Raw genomic sequence first — 15,996 nt, forward strand, 5'->3', positions numbered from 1 at the left:
CAATTTTTTAAAACTTGAATGTAATTGATAAAAGATATCAAGGTTTGGATTTAAAAATGAAACTCAAAATTAGTTACAATTTCAAAAACAAATAAAAAAACTTTCAAATTGGACTTAATTGAAAATTTTATCGTAATTGATAAAAGTATACAAATGTTTGTAATTTAAAAGTGGTTAGACCTTTTTTTTATATATAAATACTCTATTTAACTTTGAAAACCAACTAAAAAAATAGATAGATTTTGAGAAATTTTTAGGTACATTCAGTCCATCACATCATCTGTGAACTGAGCAAATTACATTATAACACTCTATTAAAATATGACATTATTATAAAATCACAATTAAAATGTGTTAAAAAAATAACAAACAAAATTATAATATTGTTATCAATTTAATAACATATACTAAGTCTATCTAAAAAAATTATCTAGATCTTATAGACATACATATATATATACTCTTCTAAGATAGGAAAATTATAGGGATATTCTCACCAAATATCTGTTTTTAAAACTTATATACACCATTTTTTGTCATCTTTTCCTTATTTCTTATGCTACCTATTTTTCTAATTCATTTACAAAAATACTCATTATATATAGAAGCTTTATCTCATTTTAAGTTAAACTTTTACATAGCTAGTCTTTTCTCTCTCTCTCTCTTTTCTCTCTTCTTTCTCAAAGTTTTCTCTTCTTTTCTTCTTCTTTTTCGTTTTATTTTCAGTTTATCTCATCCGGTTACTTTCTGTTAGTCTTTTCCGTTCGTCTATTTCCGATGGATTTCTCGTCGTTTTCGGTCGTTTTTCCGTTTGTCTTTTCCGTTCGTGCTAGTCCGTTCGTCTCTTAGGTCCGCGCTATGGATTTCTCGACTCGTTTTTAGATTTGTGTAATTTTTTAGGGTTTTTGTAATGATTTAAATATTTTATAAATAAATTATTGTAGACTATAATTTTTTGTTTATAAAATTGTTTTATTATTCATATAATTATTTATTTTGTCTTTCTCTTATTCATATATTTGTTTATTACTACTGATTTTGTAAAGAACAAATTGATTTATGGTGCATTTGAAGTAATTTTATAATATATATACGTTTTAGTGTATTTTTGGTGTATTTATAGTGTTTCTGGTGTTTTTCCGGATATCTATGTTTTTTGGTGTATTACCGTCGTTTTTAGTATATCTATGGTGAATTTACAGTGTTTATCGTGTATTTGCAGTGTTTATGGTGTATTCGCAGTGTTTTGATGTATAGACCACAAAAACACTATATATACATTAATCTTACACTATAAAAACTATATATATATACTATTGTTACACTATAAGAAAATATAAAAAAGTTTCAAAAAAAAAATCTATAAAAAAAAGAGCAAACTATTAAAAACTGAAAAATAGGGTTGTGCTATCGGTCGGTTCGGTCGACCGAACCGAAAAAATCGAAAACTAAAATTGGAATCCGAAAAAGGTATTTCTGAAATTTAAAAAAAAATATTTTTCGTAAATAAAAAAGTCAGAAAAAAAAGTCAAAACTTGAGAGATAAAACTATAAATAAATTACCGAAACATATATTTCAGGAAATTACCACAAAACTATAATGCAGACCGTATAAGATAAACTCTGGAAATTAATTATAGCTTTCATTCACGCTTCTCCTTTTCGTATTCCTAATCGGAGAAACATTTAACCAATAAGATAGTACTAGTACAATTTACCAAACCAAATTTGGAAAATGAATTTCATTTATATGAAAAGGAAATCAGTTTCCTTGTGGGATTAGGAAGTACCGATATCTATATATATAGGCACCGTATGACCCAATAACAAAATTATATCACAGCATAACAGCTTTGTTTTGCCTTACTTATATTGGTCTTGCTTTTAATCAATTTCTCTCATATTTTGCTATTGCCGTTTACATCATGTCCAACCAAGCTGGATCATCTGATTCTACAGCAACAAAAAGAGATTACAGTACAGCAATTTTAGAGCGTAAAAAATCACCAAATCGACTTGTTGTTGATGAATCCATTAACGACGATAACTCCATTATTTCTCTCCATCCTCATACTATGGACACTCTCCAGTTTTTTCTCGGCGACACCATCTTGATCAAAGGAAAGAAAAGGAAGGACGCAATCTGCATTGCTCATGCAGACGAATCATGCGAAGGGTCGAAAATCAGGATGAACAAGGTCGTCAGGTCGAACCTGAGAGTTAGGCTTGGAGATGTTGTCTCTGTTCATCAATCTCCTGATATTAAATACTGCAAGCGTGTGAATATTCAGCCTATTGATGACACAATTGAAGGGGTTTCGGGGAATCTGTTTGATGTGTATCTCAAACCTTATTTTCTTGAAACGTTTCGTCCCATCAGGACAGGTGATTTGTTTCTTGTACGAGGTGGGATGAGAAGTGTTGAGTTTAAGGTTATGGCCACTGATCCTGATGAGTACTGTGTGGTTGCGCCGGATACGGAGATTTTCTACGACGAAGAGGGGGTGAGTAGGGAAGAGGGAGACAGATTGGATGAGATTGGGTATGATGATGTTGGTGGCGTCAGGAAACAGATGGCTCAGATTAGGGAAGCGGTGGAGCTTCCGTTGAGGCATCCGAAGCTTTTCAAGACGATTGGAGTGAAGCCGCCGAAGGGAATTCTGCTCTATGGGCCTCCTGGAACGGGAAAGACGTTGATTGCGCGCGCCATCGCGAACGAAACGGGTGCTTTTTTCTTCTGTATTAATGGACCTGAGATTATGTCGAAAATGGCTGGGGAAAGTGAAAGTAATCTCAGGAAAGCTTTTGAGGAAGCAGAGAAGAATGCGCCTTCCATTATTTTTATTGATGAAATCGACTCCATTGCGCCTAAAAGAGACAAAACGAACGGAGAAGTTGAAAGGAGAATAGTCTCGCAGCTTTTAACGCTCATGGACGGACTTAAATCTCGCGCACATGTTATTGTCATAGGAGCAACAAATCGTCCCAACAGTATTGATCCAGCTCTGAGGAGATTCGGGAGATTCGACAGGGAAATCGATATTGGTGTTCCTGATGAAGTTGGCCGTCTCGAGGTTCTTAGAATCCATACTAAGAACATGAAGCTTACCGAGGATGTCGATTTGGGAAAAACTGCGAAGAACACACATGGTTATGTTGGTGCTGATTTAGCAGCGCTTTGCACGGAGGCTGCACTTCAGTGTATCAGAGAAAAAATGGATGTGATTGACTTAGAAGACGAATCCATAGATGCTGAGATACTTAACTCCATGGCGGTCACTAACGAACACTTCGACACTGCTCTAGGGATCAGTAACCCATCGGCTTTGCGCGAAACGGTTGTTGAAGTGCCTAATGTAAGCTGGGAAGATGTTGGTGGGCTCGAAACTGTGAAGCGCGAGCTTCAAGAGACAGTTCAATATCCGGTGGAGCATCCTGAGAAATTTGAGAAATTTGGCATGTCGCCATCGAAAGGTGTTCTGTTCTACGGTCCGCCTGGTTGTGGTAAAACTCTTCTAGCCAAAGCTATTGCGAATGAATGCCAGGCTAATTTCATTAGCATCAAAGGTCCTGAATTGCTTACCATGTGGTTCGGAGAAAGCGAAGCCAATGTGCGAGAAATTTTCGACAAGGCTCGTCAGTCTGCACCTTGTGTTCTGTTCTTTGATGAGCTTGACTCAATTGCGACTCAGAGAGGTAGTAGCGGAGGAGATGCCGGTGGTGCTGGCGATAGGGTTTTGAATCAGCTTTTAACAGAAATGGACGGAATGTCAGCTAAGAAAACAGTTTTCATAATCGGTGCTACTAACCGACCAGATATAATCGACTCTGCACTTCTCCGACCTGGCAGGCTCGATCAACTAATCTATATTCCTCTTCCTGACGAAGACTCTCGCCATCAGATTCTCAAGGCGTGCCTCAGGAAATCACCGGTTGCCAAAGACGTTGATCTCAGACTACTTGCGAAATACACTCAGGGTTTCAGCGGGGCTGATTTGACTGAAATCTGCCAGCGCGCTTGCAAATACGCTATCAGGGAGAACATTGAAAAGGATATTGAGAGGGAGAGGAAGCGAAGAGATAATCCTGACGCTATGGAGGAAGACATGGATGAAGATGATGAAGTGGCAGAGATTAACGCGTCACATTTTGAGGAATCGATGAAGTACGCTCGCCGTAGTGTAAGTGATGCTGATATCAGGAAATACCAGGGGTTTTCTCAGACTTTGCATCAATCAAGAGGCGTTGGATCGGAATTCAGGTTTTCTGAAACCAATGGATCAGCTGCTGGAACTGATCTGTTTGCGAATTCTGCTGCCGGGGCTGATGATGATGATTTATACAATTAGACTGTCTTTTTTATTTTCTTACATCTATACTAGTTGTAGTCTTTAGTTTTAATTATGGATGATTGTGTTTTTTAGTTACAAGTTTATTAGTATTTGATCATTTTTTAAAATTATCTTGAAACTTCCCAGTTCTGTTTCAATGTTTCATTTAATTTTCAAATATATTTCTGACTATTCAATAATTATATATTTATAATACTAATACCGTTTCGGCATTTCCGTTTCCAAGGGCATTCTTTTGCATGTCTCAGTGTAGTGCAGAGTTGTTAATGTAAGGATCCCAGAAGTTATTATACATATAATGGTTAATTAATTATGGGTTATTAATACTAATGATTAACTTTTAATTGAAATTAATTTGTTCATGATCAAATCAATCAATAGGGTGGAATGTGATCAATAATTGTTAAAATATCACAGAAGGATAAAAAAACTAAAAAAGAATATAACGCTTTTAAAAAACAGAAAAGTGTGAATAATTAATTTTGAATTTTGAATTTTATAAACATATTTATTATTTATATGCATACTTTTAATGTTTATTTTTAAATTTCACCCAAAAATAATACCCCTAATTGAAATTTCTATCTTTACCTATGAATATAAAATGCTATTAACTATGATAAAGAGATGTGAGTATAAACGATAAACAATTAAAGACAAATAAAATATTTTCATCAAATGACGAATATCTTTAATATTTAGTTGTTTATGTATATGTTTATATTTAAAATTTGATGACATGTGATTTTATTACAATACAAGTGTATTGGAAATATAAAAAGTATTTAGAGTTACAATAAACACCATAGACATATAAAAGTAGAAAAATTATTACACACAACCGTTGCGCCATGTCATTCCTGCAACAAACCAATTGTGCGTTAGCTATGTGGAAAATTGAATGATAAAAAAAATAAGTAATAATTAAAAGATTCCCTATCGCAAATGCTCATTGGCTTGATATAAAAATGACGTGGCGCAACGGTTGCATGGGATACACTCATAAAAGTATCAAGAACAAAAAAATCTTCAATAAATTAAAGTTTTACGAGGAAATGTTTTTTTGGTGGATTTTATTTTAATTAGAATCCATTTTTTTTGTTTCTTTCCTCTCTTTTTTTAATACGTCAAACTTTAATAAACAGAATTTGAAACAATTTTATTTGTAAGAAATCAGAAAAATTTAAAAATTAAATCTGATGAACTAACATGGAAACAAAAAATAAATTACTTGTTTCGCCAATTAAGTACAGTACTCGATCAAACTTCTTCAATGTCCACTAACTAATTTCCGATATCAAAAATTAGAGTCATAACCTTCGATCAATCATCACCCCAACCAACCCTTAAAGAAAAGGGACAACAAACATTTCGTAAAGAAAACAAAACAAACTTTTGACATAGAAAGGATAAAAAAGAACAGGAAACAACAATAAAAACACTAATATAGTACATAAACGATTTCATTTTCATTGTTGGAAGGTTTTTAATCTATTTTCGACTCGATTTTCGACGATAAATATTAATCCATCAAAAATAAAAAATAAAAAAAAGTTGGTTATTTATTAAACTTTATGAAATTAAAGCGAAATTAAGAAAGAGATGACTACCGCCAACAGTAAAATCAAATCATTGACGGCAGCTAGCTAGCAAAAAAATAAAAAAATAAACAATTGGTGTTTATAATCTTTTTTTTTATTAAAAAAAGAAAAAATGAGAGGTTGCTAGTTTCGTTCCTTTTTAATCACCATTTAATTGTCAAAAATGTTAAACATTCAAACAAAAATTATGTTAACAAACATAGAAAAATAAAAAGAGATAATATTTTTATAAATAGTTCAATATGATACCAATATAGAAATATTAATCTAGATATATAGCAAATAAAAAATATACTGCGGCTTAATCTTTCTATTTAGTAAGTTTATGCGTCATACTGGGTCATAAAAACTTAAATAATTAAATAAAATATTTTTTATGTAGTAATATTGCAAAATTATAAAAATGACAACATTACAGTATTACTTAAATTATGTTAAACAAATATAAATATATTTTGTGGCCAAAAAATATAATTATTTAATTTTTGATAAAATAATAACTTTATTCATTAATATTTTTGGGTGGAGATATTCGTACTCCACCCAATTACAAATCCGCTCCAATATTTTTTATTTTAATTCTTAATGACTTTGTTATCCCGGCTCATTATGGTTTTCAAATCTATGTTTATATAGTTCTTTAGAGTTTGGACCAATATCTATATCCACGGGCGGATCTAGGAAGACTTTATACTGGTAAATTGACTATTTTATTATTTTGAATCTATAAAAAAAATATAAACATATAAATTAATATTATCATTTTTTCATCTTAAAATTCGTAGCAATAAAATTTACATTTTGTCCATTTTATTCTTTTACAAACTTTGGATACAATTTCACCAAACATATAAAATATTTCTAGATCTGTCATTGTCTATATCCCATTTCATAATCGTTCAATAATTATGGAGCTTAAATTTTTTATGATTAATTTATATTTTTCATAATTTGTTTAATTGTATTTAATTTTAAATTTTTGTTACTTTTTATGTATTTTAAAGTCTTTGTTGGCTTACACATAATTTTATAAGTTTTTGGAGTTGTTTAGTATATCAGATAAAATTTATACAAAGAGAAAAACTATCTTTATTAAAATATCAAAGAAATATATGTTTTATGATAATTAAGAAAATAAATCATACATTTTTATGTATATAGTCTAGTGAAATTAGCCTTCTTATAAAAATACTATCTTTTAGTTAGAACTGGCCCTGAGTCGGGTCAACCCATGAACCGGCCCAAAACCGGCTTAGTCTAATCCGGTTCGGAATCGGTCAAATTCGGAATCGGACTAAAATCGGTCCGGAACTGTCGAAACACTGGTTTCGGGCCGGTTTCAAGTTTTTTTGAATCGTGAACCGGCGGTTCCGGATCAGAACCGACAATTTAAGGGTTATACCCGTCGATAAAAGTTATTTAATTTTAATATATATCATATAATATTTTATATTTTATAGTTACATATATATATATATATATATATATATATATATATTATTTATTGTATATATATTAAATTGATGTATCTACAAATGAGAAGTATATTGAAGTTAGTATGTTATAAAAATTAGAGTATTATTTTTAACACAATAATAATATATTTGTTATAAATTTTCAATCAAATTATGTTTTTTTATTTTTAAAATCTCTATTTTTTAAATATTGTTTTACCGCTACATAAAGTTAATATCTATGTATTGTTTCAGTGTTATATAATTATAAAATTTCTTAGTGAATTTTTTGGTTAATATAATATTTAAAAAATTTGTTTTATTTTATTATTTTCTTATAATATTATCTCTGCATGTTATTTTATTTTTAAACTATACTTTTTAGCTTTTAGTAATTAAATTTAAATTTAAATTTAATTTTTTTTCCGAACTGTCCGGAACTCGGAATCAAAACCGGAACTGGCCGGATCCGAACCGGCCCGGAACCTTCCTTTAGACGGGTCCGTGCCGGTTCTATTTTTTTTGAACCGCGACCCGGCGGTTCCGGTTCGGAACCACCGAGTTATGAACCATGCGTGGCCAGCTCTACTTTTAATTGTCAATTTATTTAAAATAAAATCAGTATTCATATTAAAAGAGTTATTAGAATTAAAATATGAAAATAAATAAAAAATAAATAAAATTGTTTGAGACTAACAGTTAATCATTAAATAAAATTATGTAAAATCTAAGAGTTAAACAAATATTACAGATTATATTGAACAAAATAATTATAGAATATTGAAAACAAAAGCTAAGTAGTTTTATATAAAGAATAATAGTGTCATTAGCTACTATAAAATTAAAATTGGAGCGCTATTATTAATAGGTGGAGCACAAAATCCCCACCCATATTTTTAATCTAATTTATTATTTTAATAAAAATTTATCTACAATTATTTTCATTGTAAAATTATTTCAACTTTTATGATATTTAAATTAATAATTTAAACATGATGATTTAAATTAATTTTGTAATAAAAGTTATTGTTCTTAATTTATGTTATTTTTTTTGATAATTTGAGGAGCGGGGAGCGCTTGTGAGAGAAACCGAACCCACGACCTAGCAGTTTGCTGCTTAGCGCTTATATCATTTGAGTTATAGCTCATTGGTAATTTATGTTATTACTTATGCTTCAGTATCGTATTTTATTTTTATCTGAGCCAGGTTATATTTTTTTTACTGCAACCCTTATTAAACGTACAAAATTACTCCTTAAACTAATGTTGTATAATAAGCAAAATTGAAATACTTATTAAAAAATATATTTAAAATAATACAGTAATTCTATGCTAATTATATAATCGATGATTAAAATTCAGAGCAACGCTTGTATTTTTGCTAGTAATATATAATTATCAATTCAAATTTAATTTTTTTATGTTATTTATCAATTAAGATTAATTTTTTTTTTTTACAATTATATTCAATTTGATTTTTTTTTATTGCAATTGTGACCCAAACATTTAATTTAATTTTTTAAAACCAATTTTTTTCCATTTTTATCAATCGCAAACAAACGTTTATATTAACTTATTTTGAAAGTTAAACAATTTTTTAAAACTTGAATGTAATTGATAAAAGATATCAAGGTTTGGATTTAAAAATGAAACTCAAAATTAGTTACAATTTCAAAAACAAATAAAAAAACTTTCAAATTGGACTTAATTGAAAATTTTATCGTAATTGATAAAAGTATACAAATGTTTGTAATTTAAAAGTGGTTAGACCTTTTTTTTATATATAAATACTCTATTTAACTTTGAAAACCAACTAAAAAAATAGATAGATTTTGAGAAATTTTTAGGTACATTCAGTCCATCACATCATCTGTGAACTGAGCAAATTACATTATAACACTCTATTAAAATATGACATTATTATAAAATCACAATTAAAATGTGTTAAAAAATAACAAACAAAATTATAATATTGTTATCAATTTAATAACATATACTAAGTCTATCTAAAAAAATTATCTAGATCTTATAGACATACATATATATATACTCTTCTAAGATAGGAAAATTATAGGGATATTCTCACCAAATATCTGTTTTTAAAACTTATATACACCATTTTTTTGTCATCTTTTCCTTATTTCTTATGCTACCTATTTTTCTAATTCATTTACAAAAATACTCATTATATATAGAAGCTTTATCTCATTTTAAGTTAAACTTTTACATAGCTAGTCTTTTCTCTCTCTCTCTCTTTTCTCTCTTCTTTCTCAAAGTTTTCTCTTCTTTTCTTCTTCTTTTTCGTTTTATTTTCAGTTTATCTCATCCGGTTACTTTCTGTTAGTCTTTTCCGTTCGTCTATTTCCGATGGATTTCTCGTCGTTTTCGGTCGTTTTTCCGTTCGTGCTAGTCCGTTCGTCTCTTAGGTCCGCGCTATGGATTTCTCGACTCGTTTTTAGATTTGTGTAATTTTTTAGGGTTTTTGTAATGATTTAAATATTTTATAAATAAATTATTGTAGACTATAATTTTTTGTTTATAAAATTGTTTTATTATTCATATAATTATTTATTTTGTCTTTCTCTTATTCATATATTTGTTTATTACTACTGATTTTGTAAAGAACAAATTGATTTATGGTGCATTTGAAGTAATTTTATAATATATATACGTTTTAGTGTATTTTTGGTGTATTTATAGTGTTTCTGGTGTTTTTCCGGATATCTATGTTTTTTGGTGTATTACCGTCGTTTTTAGTATATCTATGGTGAATTTACAGTGTTTATCGTGTATTTGCAGTGTTTATGGTGTATTCGCAGTGTTTTGATGGTATAGACCACAAAAACACTATATATACACTAATCTTACACTATAAAAACTATATATATATACTATTGTTACACTATAAGAAAATATAAAAAAGTTTCAAAAAAAAAATCTATAAAAAAAAGAGCAAACTATTAAAAACTGAAAAATAGGGTTGTGCTATCGGTCAGTTCGGTCGACCGAACCGAAAAAATCGAAAACTAAAATTGGAATCCGAAAAAGGTATTTCTGAAATTTAAAAAAAAATATTTTTCGTAAATAAAAAAGTCAGAAAAAAAAAAGTCAAAACTTGAGAGATAAAACTATAAATAAATTACCGAAACATGTATTTCAGGAAATTACCACAAAACTATAATGCAGACCGTATAAGATAAACTCTGGAAATTAATTATAGCTTTCATTCACGCTTCTCCTTTTCCTATTCCTAATCGGAGAAACATTTAACCAATAAGATAGTACTAGTACAATTTACCAAACCAAATTTGGAAAATGAATTTCATTTATATGAAAAGGAAATCAGTTTCCTTGTGGGATTAGGAAGTACCGATATCTATATATATAGGCACCGTATGACCCAATAACAAAATTATATCACAGCATAACAGCTTTGTTTTGCCTTACTTATATTGGTCTTGCTTTTAATCAATTTCTCTCATATTTTGCTATTGCCGTTTACATCATGTCCAACCAAGCTGGATCATCTGATTCTACAGCAACAAAAAGAGATTACAGTACAGCAATTTTAGAGCGTAAAAAATCACCAAATCGACTTGTTGTTGATGAATCCATTAACGACGATAACTCCATTATTTCTCTCCATCCTCATACTATGGACACTCTCCAGTTTTTTCTCGGCGACACCATCTTGATCAAAGGAAAGAAAAGGAAGGACGCAATCTGCATTGCTCATGCAGACGAATCATGCGAAGGGTCGAAAATCAGGATGAACAAGGTCGTCAGGTCGAACCTGAGAGTTAGGCTTGGAGATGTTGTCTCTGTTCATCAATCTCCTGATGTTAAATACTGCAAGCGTGTGAATATTCAGCCTATTGATGACACAATTGAAGGGGTTTCGGGGAATCTGTTTGATGTGTATCTGAAACCTTATTTTCTTGAAACGTTTCGTCCCATCAGGACAGGTGATTTGTTTCTTGTACGAGGTGGGATGAGAAGTGTTGAGTTTAAGGTTATGGCCACTGATCCTGATGAGTACTGTGTGGTTGCGCCGGATACGGAGATTTTCTACGACGAAGAGGGGGTGAGTAGGGAAGAGGGAGACAGATTGGATGAGATTGGGTATGATGATGTTGGTGGCGTCAGGAAACAGATGGCTCAGATTAGGGAAGCGGTGGAGCTTCCGTTGAGGCATCCGAAGCTTTTCAAGACGATTGGAGTGAAGCCGCCGAAGGGAATTCTGCTCTATGGGCCTCCTGGAACGGGAAAGACGTTGATTGCGCGCGCCATCGCGAACGAAACGGGTGCTTTTTTCTTCTGTATTAATGGACCTGAGATTATGTCGAAAATGGCTGGGGAAAGTGAAAGTAATCTCAGGAAAGCTTTTGAGGAAGCAGAGAAGAATGCGCCTTCCATTATTTTTATTGATGAAATCGACTCCATTGCGCCTAAAAGAGACAAAACGAACGGAGAAGTTGAAAGGAGAATAGTCTCGCAGCTTTTAACGCTCATGGACGGACTTAAATCTCGCGCACATGTTATTGTCATAGGAGCAACAAATCGTCCCAACAGTATTGATCCAGCTCTGAGGAGATTCGGGAGATTCGACAGGGAAATCGATATTGGTGTTCCTGATGAAGTTGGCCGTCTCGAGGTTCTTAGAATCCATACTAAGAACATGAAGCTTACCGAGGATGTCGATTTGGAAAAAACTGCGAAGAACACACATGGTTATGTTGGTGCTGATTTAGCAGCGCTTTGCACGGAGGCTGCACTTCAGTGTATCAGAGAAAAAATGGATGTGATTGACTTAGAAGACGAATCCATAGATGCTGAGATACTTAACTCCATGGCGGTCACTAACGAACACTTCGACACTGCTCTAGGGATCAGTAACCCATCGGCTTTGCGCGAAACGGTTGTTGAAGTGCCTAATGTAAGCTGGGAAGATGTTGGTGGGCTCGAAACTGTGAAGCGCGAGCTTCAAGAGACAGTTCAATATCCGGTGGAGCATCCTGAGAAATTTGAGAAATTTGGCATGTCGCCATCGAAAGGTGTTCTGTTCTACGGTCCGCCTGGTTGTGGTAAAACTCTTCTAGCCAAAGCTATTGCGAATGAATGCCAGGCTAATTTCATTAGCATCAAAGGTCCTGAATTGCTTACCATGTGGTTCGGAGAAAGCGAAGCCAATGTGCGAGAAATTTTCGACAAGGCTCGTCAGTCTGCACCTTGTGTTCTGTTCTTTGATGAGCTTGACTCAATTGCGACTCAGAGAGGTAGTAGCGGAGGAGATGCCGGTGGTGCTGGCGATAGGGTTTTGAATCAGCTTTTAACAGAAATGGACGGAATGTCAGCTAAGAAAACAGTTTTCATAATCGGTGCTACTAACCGACCAGATATAATCGACTCTGCACTTCTCCGACCTGGCAGGCTCGATCAACTAATCTATATTCCTCTTCCTGACGAAGACTCTCGCCATCAGATTCTCAAGGCGTGCCTCAGGAAATCACCGGTTGCCAAAGACGTTGATCTCAGACTACTTGCGAAATACACTCAGGGTTTCAGCGGGGCTGATTTGACTGAAATCTGCCAGCGCGCTTGCAAATACGCTATCAGGGAGAACATTGAAAAGGATATTGAGAGGGAGAGGAAGCGAAGAGATAATCCTGACGCTATGGAGGAAGACATGGATGAAGATGATGAAGTGGCAGAGATTAACGCGTCACATTTTGAGGAATCGATGAAGTACGCTCGCCGTAGTGTAAGTGATGCTGATATCAGGAAATACCAGGGGTTTTCTCAGACTTTGCATCAATCAAGAGGCGTTGGATCGGAATTCAGGTTTTCTGAAACCAATGGATCAGCTGCTGGAACTGATCTGTTTGCGAATTCTGCTGCCGGGGCTGATGATGATGATTTATACAATTAGACTGTCTTTTTTATTTTCTTACATCTATACTAGTTGTAGTCTTTAGTTTTAATTATGGATGATTGTGTTTTTTAGTTACAAGTTTATTAGTATTTGATCATTTTTTAAAATTATCTTGAAACTTCCCAGTTCTGTTTCAATGTTTCATTTAATTTTCAAATATATTTCTGACTATTCAATAATTATATATTTATAATACTAATACCGTTTCGGCATTTCCGTTTCCAAGGGCATTCTTTTGCATGTCTCAGTGTAGTGCAGAGTTGTTAATGTAAGGATCCCAGAAGTTATTATACATATAATGGTTAATTAATTATGGGTTATTAATACTAATGATTAACTTTTAATTGAAATTAATTTGTTCATGATCAAATCAATCAATAGGGTGGAATGTGATCAATAATTGTTAAAATATCACAGAAGGATAAAAAAACTAAAAAAGAATATAACGCTTTTAAAAAACAGAAAAGTGTGAATAATTAATTTTGAATTTTGAATTTTATAAACATATTTATTATTTATATGCATACTTTTAATGTTTATTTTTAAATTTCACCCAAAAATAATACCCCTAATTGAAATTTCTATCTTTACCTATGAATATAAAATGCTATTAACTATGATAAAGAGATGTGAGTATAAACGATAAACAATTAAAGACAAATAAAATATTTTCATCAAATGACGAATATCTTTAATATTTAGTTGTTTATGTATATGTTTATATTTAAAATTTGATGACATGTGATTTTATTACAATACAAGTGTATTGGAAATATAAAAAGTATTTAGAGTTACAATAAACACCATAGACATATAAAAGTAGAAAAATTATTACACACAACCGTTGCGCCATGTCATTCGTGCAACAAACCAATTGTGCGTTAGCTATGTGGAAAATTGAATGATAAAAAAAATAAGTAATAATTAAAAGATTCCCTATCGCAAATGCTCATTGGCTTGATATAAAAATGACGTGGCGCAACGGTTGCATGGGATACACTCATAAAAGTATCAAGAACAAAAAAATCTTCAATAAATTAAAGTTTTACGAGGAAATGTTTTTTTGGTGGATTTTATTTTAATTAGAATCCATTTTTTTTGTTTCTTTCCTCTCTTTTTTTAATACGTCAAACTTTAATAAACAGAATTTGAAACAATTTTATTTGTAAGAAATCAGAAAAATTTAAAAATTAAATCTGATGAACTAACATGGAAACAAAAAATAAATTACTTGTTTCGCCAATTAAGTACAGTACTCGATCAAACTTCTTCAATGTCCACTAACTAATTTCCGATATCAAAAATTAGAGTCATAACCTTCGATCAATCATCACCCCAACCAACCCTTAAAGAAAAGGGACAACAAACATTTCGTAAAGAAAACAAAACAAACTTTTGACATAGAAAGGATAAAAAAGAACAGGAAACAACAATAAAAACACTAATATAGTACATAAACGATTTCATTTTCATTGTTGGAAGGTTTTTAATCTATTTTCGACTCGATTTTCGACGATAAATATTAATCCATCAAAAATAAAAAATAAAAAAAAGTTGGTTATTTATTAAACTTTATGAAATTAAAGCGAAATTAAGAAAGAGATGACTACCGCCAACAGTAAAATCAAATCATTGACGGCAGCTAGCTAGCAAAAAAATAAAAAAATAAACAATTGGTGTTTATAATCTTTTTTTTTATTAAAAAAAGAAAAAATGAGAGGTTGCTAGTTTCGTTCCTTTTTAATCACCATTTAATTGTCAAAAATGTTAAACATTCAAACAAAAATTATGTTAACAAACATAGAAAAATAAAAAGAGATAATATTTTTATAAATAGTTCAATATGATACCAATATAGAAATATTAATCTAGATATATAGCAAATAAAAAATATACTGCGGCTTAATCTTTCTATTTAGTAAGTTTATGCGTCATACTGGGTCATAAAAACTTAAATAATTAAATAAAATATTTTTTATGTAGTAATATTGCAAAATTATAAAAATGACAACATTACAGTATTACTTAAATTATGTTAAACAAATATAAATATATTTTGTGGCCAAAAAATATAATTATTTAATTTTTGATAAAATAATAACTTTATTCATTAATATTTTTGGGTGGAGATATTCGTACTCCACCCAATTACAAATCCGCTCCAATATTTTTTATTTTAATTCTTAATGACTTTGTTATCCCGGCTCATTATGGTTTTCAAATCTATGTTTATATAGTTCTTTAGAGTTTGGACCAATATCTATATCCACGGGCGGATCTAGGAAGACTTTATACTGGTAAATTGACTATTTTATTATTTTGAATCTATAAAAAAAATATAAACATATAAATTAATATTATCATTTTTTCATCTTAAAATTCGTAGCAATAAAATTTACATTTTGTCCATTCTATTCTTTTACAAACTTTGGATACAATTTCACCAAACATATAAAATATTTCTAGATCTGTCATTGTCTATATCCCATTTCATAATCGTTCAATAATTATGGAGCTTAAATTTTTTATGATTAATTTATATTTTTCATAATTTGTTTAATTGTATTTAATTTTAAATTTTTGTTACTTTTTATGTATTTTAAAGTCTTTGTTGGCTTACACATAATTTTATAAGTTTTTGGAGTTGTTTAGTATAT

The 15,996-nt window shown here is 31.0% G+C and overlaps 2 protein-coding genes across 2 annotated transcripts; both read left to right on the forward strand.

The window, feature by feature from the left end:
- The first annotated feature begins 1,851 nt into the window (after positions 1 to 1,851).
- LOC126677723 (cell division cycle protein 48 homolog) lies at positions 1,852 to 4,461 on the forward strand. Its single transcript, XM_050372486.2, has one exon. It carries the CDS (start codon positions 1,926 to 1,928, stop codon positions 4,347 to 4,349), a length of 2,424 nt encoding a protein of 807 aa, XP_050228443.1. The 5' UTR covers positions 1,852 to 1,925; the 3' UTR covers positions 4,350 to 4,461.
- Positions 4,462 to 10,838: 6,377 nt separating this feature from the next.
- LOC126677724 (cell division cycle protein 48 homolog) lies at positions 10,839 to 13,448 on the forward strand. Its single transcript, XM_050372487.2, has one exon. It carries the CDS (start codon positions 10,913 to 10,915, stop codon positions 13,334 to 13,336), a length of 2,424 nt encoding a protein of 807 aa, XP_050228444.1. The 5' UTR covers positions 10,839 to 10,912; the 3' UTR covers positions 13,337 to 13,448.
- The last annotated feature ends 2,548 nt before the right edge of the window (positions 13,449 to 15,996 follow it).

Source organism: Mercurialis annua, linkage group LG4 (genome assembly GCF_937616625.2).
Source record: "Mercurialis annua linkage group LG4, ddMerAnnu1.2, whole genome shotgun sequence".
Lineage (NCBI taxonomy): Eukaryota > Viridiplantae > Streptophyta > Magnoliopsida > Malpighiales > Euphorbiaceae > Mercurialis > Mercurialis annua.